Below are 14,803 nucleotides of genomic sequence, written 5' to 3'. Positions count from 1 at the left end.
CTTTTCCAACAGTGCCAGTAAGATCAATCTTGTAAGATAATTAACACCCATTATCAGGAGAAAGTGACAATTAAAATCTATTTATACTGAAAACAAGCAAAAAGGCTTCGATAATTTATAGAAAGTATGTATAATGGTAATGAGACTTCCTTTGGATGGATTCCTTTCTGTGGATGCTGGATAGCAATGGGTCTGAAACAGCAGATTAATCACAAGTGACCGTAAAAAGTGGCCTGCCAAACCTCATACTAAGCTAAAAACCCACTGACAGAAATAGTCTGTGTATGTGAGAGTTTCTTGCTTCTAATTGTGTTCCTAAGTTTTTCCAAGTAGTATCTACCAAGCACTGTTTCAATGGCATCATTAACCCAGCATCATAAATTACAAATTAACTTCTAGTGGTGTGAAAGGCTACTGATTTTTGCTCTTGTAATAGACAGAACTGTCAGTACTATGAAATATGTATGAACAGTAATTATGATACAAGTAATACATATTAAATATCATTTAGATATGTTATAACCTAAAATACAACATTTTAAAAGCTATTTTCTGGTTGATCATGGAACTATGATATATAATAATATTTTAAATACCATGGCAACTAAAAAGTAGGTTTCATGAACTAATTAAGGATGAAAAAAGTAAAGCCAGAAACCTCAGTTTCAAATTTGTTTATAAATCTTCATGAACCCCCCCCAAAAAAAAATCCCTGAGAATTTACTTTGTCACAGCAGGGTATAAAGTACAGTCACACTGGAGGAGTCACAGGAGGGTGTGGATTGTCATATATATATATATATATATACATATATATATATATATATATATATATATATATATATATATCCATTGAAAACTTGAAGAAAATGTGTCAAGCCCAAGACATCCTATGTTGTACTTCAGATCCCAGAATTATGAAGAGAACACAGATTTTTTTCATTGTTTTGTTTGTTTTGTTTTTTGTTGTTGTTTTTGTTTTACTTTGTTTTTACATGGTAGGTGACATCTTGGGGATGAATCATCCCCTGTGTGTCGGTCTTTTAAACATTACATAATTTGCAGGACATCCTCAAGGTGCATTTTGCTCATGCTCTTCCCGTCTCTATAATGTTGATCATTGGGGGAGATGAGCAAGGCATTAGAGGTAACAGGTATTATAAGAACTGGAACCCAAGAGTAATTTGATGCAAATGTAGATTTTTTTTTAAGTCCTACATAAAAATAATATTAAAATTTTCAAATTATTTTATTTACTGCAAAGGAGAAACCTTCGGTGGTAGCATCAGAGGAATGTAAACATTGAAGGAGTAGCCTTTGAACTTAACATCAGAGGAACGCAATATTAGTAGTGCTTACCTAAAGATTAAGGAAGACATGGATTCACTGGAGAAAATACAGAGCTTTGGGGATGTTTGTAGATGAGTAGCACGTCCAGATAGATGGTGAATTGTTGCTTGGACTTAACAGTACATTTTTCTGTGATAAATGTGATAAAGCCCAGTGGTATGAGGAGACCTTGGTTTTGCACATGCACTTGTGTCCTTGGAGAATGTGATACTTCAATACCTTCATTTTTACAAGGCACTCAACATTCATGCACCAATGAAAAGGGTTCATAGACGATCAGTTGAAGATAAATTACATATTAAAGTTTCTTTTGTTTTTGGTGTATTCATTAGCAATATTTGACTGGTACTTATAAAATGAATCATTACTTATCTATAATGTTAGCTTTGGAAATTATCATCAATTTTCATGTCTTCATGACAGCAATAAACAAGACTTTTTTGTTTCTGCATATATATATATATACACATATATATAAAATATGGGTAAATGTCCCTTATCATTATATTGGAAACACATCTTCAATATAATAAACCACATAATAAATTATTTTCGATGGAAAACTGTCTGTTAAAATACAGACAAATGAACTTGTATTTATCTTGGAAGTAAAGTTTTTAAATAGAAAGTTTATTCCTCAGTTCATGTTGAGGACATATCAGAGGCAGGAATTTCAATAAAAGGCATTCAAGGACCTTTATTCCAGGCACTTCATGTAACCAGAGGGCTATTAGCACTGTGCTCACAGTGAGGTGGGCGGGGCTCTTATACAGCTCCATTAAGGATCTTGGGACATTGAGAAAGAACACGAAGCACAAAGTGACTCTGTGGAGGCAGAAATTCCATGGGCAGTTCACATTTGCTCCCAGCAATGCTCAAAAACTGGATTAGCAAACACAACCAAATACATATCAGTCCATACCTCTGTATGTCGTTGGCATGAAGGTCATCCTATCTACATGTCTAAGACATAAAGTTATAGACTTCATCTTGCAAACAACAGAGGTGAAGATTTTAGTGGTCTTACGGTTATCTTTTATTTCTTAAATTCTGACATAGAAACAGAAAAGATTAAAGTTTAATAGTATCAAAAAATGTGTTCTTTAAAGAATATTGTTAACTGACTTACAAAGCAGGTGACAGAAAAAAAGATCTAGACTAGCAAAATGTATACATAACAGAAGGCTTTCCCTGGGAATATAGAAGATGACAATGTAATAATAAAAGACAACTTAATTATAATTTGGCTAATGTTTGAATAGATTTTATTTATCATAGAAAATCTATAACTATATAAAAGTAAGTAAAAGTTATTTTAGTTTATTCACCTTTAAAGAAAAGCAAATCAAAACTCAATGAATATGATTGCATACCTATTTGAATTGCCCACATTTGAAAAATGACCTCTTCAGTTGCTAGCAAACACATGGAGAATACAGAATTACCATGCAATGCAGTGCTGATGGGAATGTCAAATGGTTCAGTCACCTTGGAAAACTAGCATTTTCTTAAGAAGAGAAGCATGGTCATAAATGAAAAAAAAACTGGTAACAGACACTTGTAACAATCTCTAATGCATCCTACTGAGTTGAAGAAGCCTGCTAATTATATGATTTCATTTAAATGGGTTCTTAGGAAAGTGGACCAAAGAGACAATGAGCAAATCTGGCTGCTGAGATAAGAATCTCATGGAGGGCACTTTGACCATAGCCTGTGTGAATCACCAATGAGGTAGTGATTACACAACAAACCTATCTGAGACACTTACAACAGTGCTGCCTTAAACAGATAATAAAACATTTAGACTCAACACCTGCTAGGAGCTTGCTCTCTGTCTATTTACCCAGGATAAAAGAACATCAATGCTCATCAACTACTGACGTGCACAATAATGGTAAAGAAACTGCATCTGTGACTAAATGTTATTGGCATCCTCACAAACACAAGAATAGATAAAACATGGTGTATTGATAGAGCAGAAAAATTCCAACCCAATAAAAAGAAATGGCCTATAAATGCAGAAAAGAGTATAAATCACAAGGTTGCCATGATAAGAATAGATGATATCACAAAAATAACACATGCTGGCAAGAAGTTCAGAGTAGAGGAGGGCAGTCAGGAGCCATCATGCACTTATTAACAGGGGCATTGCTTGAATAGTGATAGTGGTACGTGGATCAACATGAAATTATACTTCTAAAGTATATAAAGTTTATGGTACAGTAATTATAGTTCTCTTATAGAAAACAAATTACATACAACTTTGTAAAAATTATGGAGTGCTAATTTACGTTGTCATTCCCTTCACAGAACTATGAGGATAGAAATGTAGGCTTTTTGTGTGTATATACAACAATAAGAGTTTTCAAATACATAAGTTCTGTTGACTACAAAGAATTACATTCTGAAATTCACTATACTATAATGTTCATAATTTAACTGGTCTGGGATACAGCTTTCAACTCTGCATAAAATTTGGGCAATCAAAATTGTTTCTATGCAAGAGTTTCATATGAGTATAAAAATTTGTGTACAATGGATAGACGAGCATTGTATATTTACTTCTCCTTAGTAAAGCATCATATTTTAAGAAGTATAGAATATTGAACTGCCATAGCATTTGCCCTAGATCTCTATCTACACATATGATCCATTAGTATGTTGCAATCACTTCTACAAATCTACCTTCTGTAACAATAGACCCAATGGTTTAATTCATTGGGTGAGATTATATGACCTGACAGAAAAGATTTTGGGGTCTAGAAACAGATATTCTGTGGTAGAATCCTGGTTCATTCATTTGCTGGCTGTGAGAGCTGAAGGCATTTTCCCTTTAATCTCTCTTTAGTGTTCCTCTGTTCATAGAACCTATGATGACATCTTCCTCGTAGAGCTGTTTGACACTTAGTTGAAGGAGAAAATTTATAAATAAAAAGATTATGAAGTTTCCCCCACAATAAGCCCTGAGTTATCATCTAATAAGTGTTTCTCTCTGGGGGATAACCCCCTTTTCCTAGATCAACTGTGTTGCACATTCGTTCATATTCATGGCTCTCCTTCCAGCGTATTCCAACTATATTCTCCTCTGATGGGATGGCTGGTGAAACCAACAAAGCCAACTCTGAGTTATACTGTACTTTACAGAAATTTCAATGGAAATATCTAAAAACATGAGAGAATAAAGATTTTCCATGTGCTATTACTTAAGAAATGATAAACAATGTGAAGATTTTATGTCTATATTCCCTTCCATTCCTCCAACTTATTATCATAAAGACATAGCTCTTCAATCCACAAATATCCATTGCAAATGTCTGTAAAATAACTGCTTAAAAGTCTACTCTTCATCCTTATTTATTATAGATTTCTCACAAACATACTTACGCTTTACAGCTTTTTTTTTTTTTCTTGGTAAGTACGTCAGGCAGTTTGGTGAAGTTGCACATAATGTTTACCTGTTATAAATAATATTTCTATTGAGTCATTTTAAATTTACACTGATTTTCTTCCAATTAATTTTTTCCCTAGATGTGTTTATTGGAAACATAAGTTGAAGGTTGTTGAGGTTCCCTGCTGGACACATTGTGCTCTCCTTGGCACAATTCCACATGGCCGCTTCTTAGATTTGCTGTAAACAAGTGAAGGATTTTGTTGTCTTTGCTGAAGCTATTTCCTAGCTGATGAGCAACCTCTTTTGTGTTATCATCCCAGAAAACCTAGGACTAAACATACATGGCACATAGATAAATATACACAAACACATAGACAGTGTTTTCCTACAGTTTTGGAGGTTAAGATCCAGGTTCCCATCTCTGACTCTTGACAAAGTCCCCATTCTGTAAATGCAATAGGACATCCTCACCTCCTTTTTGTTATTAGTAGGGTTTTTTTTCCTGTTACCAGCTTGAATAAGTTCATAAAAAGAAATGTATGTATGCTCTCAATTATTTGGATTTCCAGCATAATTTTCTAGTTTTCAGGTGGTACCAACCATACTCCTCCATAATGATTGTCTTAGTTAGGGTTGCTACTGCTGTGAAGAGACATCATGACCACGGCAACTCTTATAAAGGAAAATATTTAATTGGGTGGCTTACAGGTTCAAAGGTTCAGTCCATTGTCATCATGGTGGGAAGCATGGTGGCATGCAGGCAGACATAGTGCTGAAGAAGGAGCTCTATGAAGAAGGAGAGTTCTGCAGCTTGATCTGCAGGCAGCAGAAGGAGACACTGTATACCACACTGGGCATAAGTTGAGCATATGAGACCTTAACACCCACTCCTACAGCGACACAGTTCTTCCAAAAAAGCCACACCTACTCCAACAAGGCCATGCTTCGTAATAGTGCCACTCCCTTTGGACCAAGTATTCAAACACATGAATCTACAGGGGCCATACCTGTTCCAACCACCACATGATCAATACAGCACTCTTGTTTTGAATGTTCTAAAATTAGGATAAATTTTAAAAATTTAAACATTAGATCTGTTTCAAGTCAGGATAGTTATTATTGATGTTCAAAGTATCTGACTTTCAGGAAGGAAATCTTTCTTACTGGCTCTTGAAAAGGGAAAGCAGATTAGGAGACTTGTAAATCATTCTTGCCAACTGTAGTGAAATAGTTCACAGTTCTTTTAAATTTCTGACATGGACCCAGAGTGAAAAATGCCCTTTAAAAACTTCAATTACTTGTGATACAAGTGATTTGTATCAAATCAAATACATTATATCAAATACAGTTGATACAATGACAACAAGACTACCAAGGGTGATCATTGTTCCCAAATGGGTCATCACTTCAGTGTGCAAAGCCATAGAGTGTGCATTTCTCTTCTTAGAGCTAAACTATAACATGAGATTACCCATTTACTTCTAACTTAAGACTTAAGATGTAAATATTTTTATTTTACCTTTAATCTTACATTCATATTTCTTTTTTTTGCTATTTCTATTGGTTTTCAAGACTTTAAGTGCTAAAAATTCAAATATCTCATATTTAATTATTTAACTTACTGTCAAACACCCTCAGAGTTAGAATAAAACCATCAACCCTACCATCATGCTATGAGTACTATACATAGCTTCATTTCAGTCTGCAACTTTTCTGTCTCAGCTATATTCACTGGGGTAAGATAACAAATTGTTACTTTTTGAAGTTCTGGGATGTTTGTTTTTATAACACCAAATGAATTCACATTTAGATTAGCATTTCTGAAATATCTGTAAATCTATTTTGTTTTATAATTACATAGGGCATAGATAGATAGATAGATAGATAGATAGATAGATATAGAAATATAGATATATATCCAAAATTAAATGTTATTAACAGAGTCTGACTTCTATGCCACCTTGTCATTTATTGCTTTACTATCTCTCTCTTACATTATAAATTTTTAATATTATGATTTTTCCATTCAAATATACTATGTATTCCTTTTTAGTGGGCCAATTTCCCAAGTTCAATTTTACTCATCTAAAGATAGCTACACTGATAGTTAAAGAAATGTGTTCTAAATATATATGAATGAGTAGATGGATGGATGTATATAGTATTCATTCAAAGATGTATTGCCACTTATTTATCCAGATAACTAATATAGATTTTAGATGGTTATTTATCATAACAGTGGTATTCTAACATTGTTGAGTGGAGGATGTGCATAGTCCGCGGCAGAGTACTGATCATGAATAAGGCCTTAGGACACATCCCTGGGGCTATTACAAAGAAGATAAACATAGCTTTGGTACAGATCTACAGACTGATCAAGCCAAGTTCTTCAGAAGTTTTGCAGCACTCTTTACTAATGCAACATTTGTCGAAAAATGAGAGATGGAATCTTAATGCAACTGAATTTGTATTTGTGTTCTTAAGTTCAGAGGAAGCCATCTATGGGTGTGACTAAAGCACAGTATTTTCCTTCTATGTGCTCTGTACAATGTAGCTAGAGTTTTCCTGCCTGGCCCACAGTCAGGACAAATCTCTGTCACCTGCCAGTCCCACAGCCACTCAGACCCAACCAAATAAACACAGAGACTTACATTGCTTACAAACTGTATGGCTGTGGCAGGCTTCTTGCTAACTGTTCTTATAACATAAATTAACCCATTTCTATAAATCTATACCTTGCCACGTGGCTCGTGGCTTACCGGCATCTTCACATGCTGCTTGTCATGGCAATGGCTGGCAGTGTCTCCTTCCTTAGCCTTCCACTTCCCAGAATTCTCCTCTCTCCTTGTCCTGCCTATACTTCCTGCCTGGCCACTGGCCAATCAGTGTTTTATTTATACAGAACGATATCCATAGCAGTATAATCTCTCTCAGCCCATTTCAACTCATTGCTGTCGATTTTTCCTATAAATAAATCTCTCTATAGCAGTAAGTATAATTACTTACCATAGCTGAAATTAGTAATTATAAATCTTGTTGTATTTGGAATATTTAATCTCTCAAATTTTCAAGTCCTCATTACAAGTATAAATTATTGGCCAGGTCATTGATGGTTACTGACATGTTTAATCATTAACGTGATGTGATTTGACTTTTACATCTGACTACTCTGACCTGACATTTCTTTGCTTTGGGAACAAGAATATTCTAACATACAGGAAAAGATGATATAGGAAGTAAGAAAATTTGCAGGAACAAATATATTACAATGCATTAAAGTCCCTGCATTTAAGAAACATGCACCTTAAAAACAAATACATTTAAATTTTTCAGTGGTTGGCATAATTAGCTGAATTTATCTTAAAAAATAGTAAACAACAACAAAAAATCTTCCCTGCTGCACCAGAACATGTTTATAATAGTTCCTAGGCATCTCGATATTTGGTTTAAATTGCTAGTCTTTATTTATTATAAGATATGTTGAAAAACCATACAGGGTATAATTAAGATTTATGCACCATTAAAATATAATTTCATAATCCAGAATTTGCTTTTCCCTTACTTAATGTCTCTTTTCATATGATGAGTTTCCAAATTAATTAAAGAGCTCTAAAAAAAAAAAAATCCAGAAAACCATCCAAATAAATATCTTCCCTTTCTCTAACTCATAAGCTAATTAATTATATATCACATTTGCATCTGCTCTCCCTAGACTGGATAATTTAGAAACTCAATTTACTAATGAAATTGTGACTATGTTGCTTGGTTACTGAAGGAGAAGAGATGAATCAGACCAGAAAGTTGAGTTGCTGTTTGTACTCAGTACTGAACAGTGTCTCTTGTCTCTCAGGCACCCCCGAGGATTACCCTCGCTTCTTCCACATGCACCCCAGGACTGCGGAGCTAACTCTTCTGGAGCCAGTCAACAGAGACTTCCACCAGAAATTTGATTTGGTTATTAAGGTAAATTAAACTAAAAACTTATTTCCTTGTAGTTATGAAATGCTGACCAAAGGAACATATGAAGGCTACTATTGACCTCATTTTAAAATTGAGAAAGAATATGAACCACAATAACCATTTTTTTTGCCTATAAACATTGGAATTTTTCTCATATGTATAGTAATAGTCAATATATCTATGTAATAAATGCATTGGTCAGAGGTACATAGTTTAAATAACAAATTGTGCTTTATCTTTCAGCATTTTTTTATAAAATAATTTTTGGACATGAAAGATAAACAATGACAACTTTAGAATATGTTTTAAATGTTCTTTACTCTAATTTTATTTTGGTGCTGTTGTCTTTTTTAGCATATATTAAAAGTACTTTATCCCCTTGAGATTTTTTTTAAATGTATGCCTAACTATTTTCTTTATGTTGAATGATAAACCTAGAACTGAAAGAAAATTTAAAACCAGGATGATCTACTTGACATTAAAATAATATCATTTTAAAGGAACAGTAAATAAGTATTAATTAATAATAATATCAATTATATTATAAGGAAGCTACAGAAGAAGTACTGTGAAAACTAGTTAATCTTAACTTCACTAGAGAGTTGAGATTTAAGATTTCAGTTTGACACTGAAGGAAGAGTGAGAATTTGCTGAGTAGAAATAAATATTGAATGAGGAATAATTGTAAGTAAGAGACAGGACAACAATAAACCCTGAATTAATCTAATATGTATTACAAGATATTACACATACACACACACACACACACACACACACACACACACACACACACACACAAAGCACAATTAAAATAATTAAAAATATCAGTGCTGTGACATTAGCTCGGTGGTAGAACATTTGCCAGGCAGGCATTAAGCCCTGGTTTCACTCCCCAGAGCCACATAAATAAATTACCTAATTAAATGAAAATTTTAAATAAAAAGGAAGTGAAGAAAGGAGGCTTGCTGAGTAGGCGCTCTGGGAATGTTGATTTTTGTACTTCTTCATTGGCTGGCTGCCGCCATCTGGTTGGCGTCTTATTTGCACCGCTGTCGGTGGGCTGTGAAGTTCAGTGTCAGTAGTTATCATGAGACACATGGCTAATAGTGATTGGGCAGAAATGAGACTGGCTTTGGTTTTATTTAAAACAAATTTAGGCTCTTTTCACTGCACAGACTGTGTAGCTGGCTTAGGTGTGCTTACCTGGATTAACTATAGGTAAGTCCAACTTCAAATACTGTTATGTCAAACACATTTAATTTTAGTTCTTAGTATGTAATAGCTTCTAACATCACATTATAATATGTGTAAATAATCATGTGTTTACTTAGTTATGCTTTGTCCTTGGATAATTGATAGTGTAGATGTAGGTGCATCTCCATCAGTCTAGATTTTATCTGCTGACAGATAGCAGATAAAAGAAGACCCAACAACCAACCAAAAGAGACTATTTCAATTATCTGGAGTTTCAAATATTTTCCTGAAGATTACCTCAAGCTTAATGTTGCTGGGTCAAAAGGTTTTGGCCAACAAATGAAAGCAAAAATGTGTTTCTAATAGAAAAGTTTGAGGCATGATGTAGCTGACTATAAGCAGTCAACAAAAAAATGAGAGAGAGCACCTTCTGAGTGGCTACAGCCCCCTTGGATGTCACTCAGCAAAGACACACTACTGTCCTCCTTTGTACGAAGGGTCACACATGAAGTCTCACACATCTTTCACTGACTTGTGATTATCATGGGATAGCATAGAAGTCAAGCAACATCCACCGCCTATGTCCTTCTCCCTGGGTCCTATGATGCTGACCTTTGTCTAAGTATTGTTTCCAAATTGCTTCATTTATAACATGAAATCAGTGTTCCTTACTACCCATATCAGTTATCCTGGGATGTCTGAGAGCAGTGTAACAATCCATCAGTTACAGAAAAAAATCAATTAGAAATGTGAACAAATAACTGTTTATGTTTTAATAGCACTTTATACTATTAACCAAGGTTTTTGCAGATATTACTAGATCCAAATTGCCATGACCTAAAGGTAACACAAGAGGACCATGAGCAAAAGCATCAATTGAAACAATAACAATGGGCCACATATTCAATAGTAGCTGAACATTCAGGCATTCTTTAAAATGCCACAATCCCACAGTTCTCCTCAGTAGTAAATATTTCATTATCTTTACTTTTTCCTACATTAATGTTTTGTTTTTCATTGGCTATGGAAGTGTTTTGGTGTTGTTGTTGTTGGAAATTGATCCAAATTCCTGTTTGGGAGGCTGAGAAAAATAAAATATGGCAGTGTCCACCTCTGGACTGAGGAAGAATTCTTCCTTTAAAAGTGACATGGCACACTAACTAACAGCTGATTTGTGTCATGAACCAGAGATTTCTCACCTTTCTTTCTTGCCGTTTCTGCTGGTGATTTATTCTGCATGCTGACATGTAAACATGTAAAGGCGAAGCCTGGAAGACAAAGTTGGATAATTAGAAACTTTAGCCTAGTCAACAACCCAAGCACTCTGGACTGAAAAAGGAGGGGATACTCCATTGCAAAACACGTGTCCAGCCTTTAGTTAGCTGCCTTCATCTGATGATACTGAGAAGGTGATGCACATTAAGAAGAAGGATCAGTCATTTGCTTCACGCCAGAATAATTCCACTTATGGACCAAAGTCCTTGAATAATTGTCCATAACACATGTGCGTTGTCAAGAACATCCCAGTTTGGATTATGAAATATCTGATTCTCCCACATGATCCTCCCAAAAACAACCATAAATTTCCTGTGAGGCAGCAATACAAAAACATATTTCAGATGTGAGATGACAATGAGTTTAATGCAGGTACCAACTACCTTAACACACTTCAGAAAATTCCCTTTCATTAGTATAGTATATTTAAAGTAGTATTTGTACGCCAGGCATCTAAGACAAAGCAAAACCTTGAATTATTAAAACAGATCAAATGAATAAATTATTAATAATTCATTGTCCCTACATTCCTTAGAGGATAATTGCATTTCATCTAAATCCTTTTGATTAAAAGCTTTTATTAAACTCTGATTAAGCAAGGGCCACAGTGAAACTGCTAACACAGCGTTATGGTGCCTCCAGCTTCCTGTTGCCACTCGGTGGCTTGCTCATGTGTCCGGCAACCACATCCTAGTTTGTTTTCCTTCCAAGCCACAGGCATACCATACTATCCTGTAATATATTGCTATGCTTATATCCTGTATATATTGCTATGCTTGCAGGATCTGAGACCCAGGTGGAGAGAATCACAGAGACCTAAATGCATCATGCTACTCTGGTCTCCCTCTCCTTGAATTTTACCTCCTTTTTCAGGCCAGAGGTCTAAGGGACAGCATAAAACAATTGCAAACACATATGGAAGAAGCCTCCTCACAGCCTGTTTGTCTATACCCTGGCAATATTTCTCCATATTAAATGTATCTCTTTAATCTCTTGCCCTTTTCAGATGAAGGGTGGTAATAATTTCCTTTTTAATGTTTTTATATTGTACTTTTATCATTTTTAATTATGTATATGTGAGGAGGGTATGTATGTACATGTGAGTCCACATGCCTGAAAAGACCAGAGGTATCAGTTTCCCCTACAGAAGCAGTTACATGCAGCTATAAGCCACCTGGTGCCAGTACTGGGACTCAAACTCAGGTCCTCATCTTCTGGAAGAGCAGAGTCTGTTCTTGGCCCTTGAGCCATCTCTCAATCCTTGCTCAAATATAATTTAATTGTGGCTCCTGCATTACCATTACCTACATAGAACCCTTAGTAAAAGTCAAATGCATGCCGATGCATAGTTTAAGCTGTTTATGACTGTCACAAACAGACACATTCCTTTCTAAAGAAAATATAACTATTTGAAATAAGAGATGACACAGAAATTCAAATTAATGGTGTGTTCGTTCCCACATGCCACCAGTCCTAGTCAAATGTTTACCTTGAGCACTATGAGAGTTACACATGATAAATGGCTGTTTTTAAGAACACAGCCACGTTAACTCCTGGCCCTCTGTGTATCACTAAAGCTTCACCTCTAGATTCAATATTTTAAAAATAGGCAGTGTTTCTTAGTTTCTGGTTCTCAGCATCCTTTGAGTACTGATTAAGGCACCTGACATCTGCCAGACAGATGTGTACAAAGGCACAAGACAATCTCAAATACATTTTCTTTCTGATGGCTGCAATAATATTTCTAATTATCACCTGGAAAACTACGGCGGTTTATATAATGGTATCAAGTTAATTATGCAACCAACTGTGGACATTCTCTTGAACAGCTAAGTCTTCTCTTAACTCTTCTACAAATCACTAGTCACCAAAGCCAGGCATTCTTATCTTCTTGCAAGTCGTCTCTGCTTGTTTCTATGCAGCCCCTCATATAACCTGCCCTGATGCGTGAATAATTTCCTCCACCTCAGGTGCTCTTAATCATCAGTTCACATCTCACATTATAGGCTGGCGCTCTCTCTCTCTCTCTCTCTCTCTCTCTCTCTCTCTCTCTCTCTCTCTCGCCTCCCTCTCTTTCTCAAACCTGAGCTGCTTTCCCAGGCACCCCATCAAACTTGTCACATCGTCCATTGAGTGGCTTTAGAGTCACCACAGACATGTCCCTCTGCATGTTGCTCTCTAACCTCTCTACCGTCTCCCCTTCCCACCCAGCCTCCTGTGGTTTTTAACACAGATGTGAAGGATTACAGGTGAGAAGGTCACAGAAGGCAGCCTGTCGCTTGTCATCCATCATAGTTTCTCAGTGTACAAAGATGGAATCTCCATGGAAATGAATGAGATGTCTGTAATGTGTAATGTTGTCAGTGTATATTAGAGAAAGAGGAGAGGGGAGAGGGAGAGGGAGAGGGAGAGAGGAGAGAGAGAGACAGACAGAGAGAGAGAGAGAGAGAGAGAGAGAGAGAGAGAGAGAGAGAGAGAGAGAGAGAGAGAGAGAGAGAGAGAGGAGAGAACCTTTCCTTTTGGGAAAAATAAGCAGGAGCCTTCAGTAGCAAAAGGTTAGAACAAAACAAACAAACAAAATATTGTCCATGGCTGCCTTTCCCCAGCTACAGGCAAGTTGCATACCTTAGAGTAGGGATCATATTCCCTCAGAGTTCTGAAAATATTTTTGCTATGTAATCTTGGACCTGTTCTCTCCCCACTTCCCCTCCCCTTCTTCCCCACCCCCATATTGTCCTTTCTTCCTTTCTTTCTTTTTCTAGTTATCAAGAGCATTCTATTAGCTAGGATGTACATGAACCACATAGCTGGGAGATTTGTATCAAATCTTGGTCCATCTACCTCTCGCTGCCAAGGGCTGGCATCAGAGGTGTGTGCTGTCACATCTGGCTAGTACTCTGATTCTTCTAAATTCCCCTCAAACAATGAACATCCACAAAGTATGTTCTAGTGAGCTGCTATCATTACACCGTCTATCCCAAACCCTCACAAACCAATGGTCACAAGCACCCTCTCCCTCACTCTGGAGAGGCTGACGTGAGAGTGACATGGGTAAGCTCTGCTGAGCTTGCTTGGTCATTAGAGATCTGCAACATCTTGTGTCGTCACATGGTGAGAAGGATGTAATAGGGCTACTTGGGGTCATTTTTTTTCAAGAGTTGGTTATCTGTATGTATGCCACATATGTATAGGTATCTATGGATGCCAGAAGAGGCTCTTAGACCCCTGAAGATGGAGTTGCATGTAGTTTAGAGCTTCACACTGTGGTACTGGGAACCAAATGCAGGTCCTCTGACAGCACAGGAAGCTTTCTTCACCACTCAGCCATCTCTCCTGTTTCCAAGTTGCTTTTTTAAAGGACACTAATCCCATCTATGAACACTCAACCCTTATAAACTAATATCTCACAAGGTCCCACCTCCTGATACCTTCCCTCTGAGGTTGGGAACACATTGACTCATGGAAGCACAGACATTCAAGTCATTATCTACCATACTTCACACCATCAAATCAGTAAAGAATTAAATCCATCACCCTGCTCCAGTCAAGGTCTCTAAGATGAAGTGAATACCTTTCTCTATTTCCCATAGAGATTTTAGACATTAGCTGCCATTCATAATACATTACAATCCT

At 36.2% G+C, this 14,803-nt stretch overlaps 1 protein-coding gene across 9 annotated transcripts in view; it reads left to right on the top strand.

Annotated features, from left to right (window-relative positions):
* Pcdh15 (protocadherin related 15) overlaps positions 1–14,803 on the top strand; it is a 623,956-nt gene that overhangs the window by 296,810 nt on the left and 312,343 nt on the right. For all 9 annotated transcript variants that reach the window (XM_059244015.1, XM_059244010.1, XM_059244012.1 and 6 more), the window contains one exon: positions 8,592–8,704. In XM_059244015.1, the coding sequence (XP_059099998.1) occupies positions 8,592–8,704 (113 nt within the window). The remainder of the gene's footprint in view (positions 1–8,591; positions 8,705–14,803) is intronic.

The sequence above is a fragment of the Peromyscus eremicus genome, chromosome 16_21 (assembly GCF_949786415.1).
Source record: "Peromyscus eremicus chromosome 16_21, PerEre_H2_v1, whole genome shotgun sequence".
NCBI lineage: Eukaryota > Metazoa > Chordata > Mammalia > Rodentia > Cricetidae > Peromyscus > Peromyscus eremicus.
Note: the sequence above shows the minus strand (reverse complement) of the source record. Positions and strands in the feature narration are given on the sequence as shown.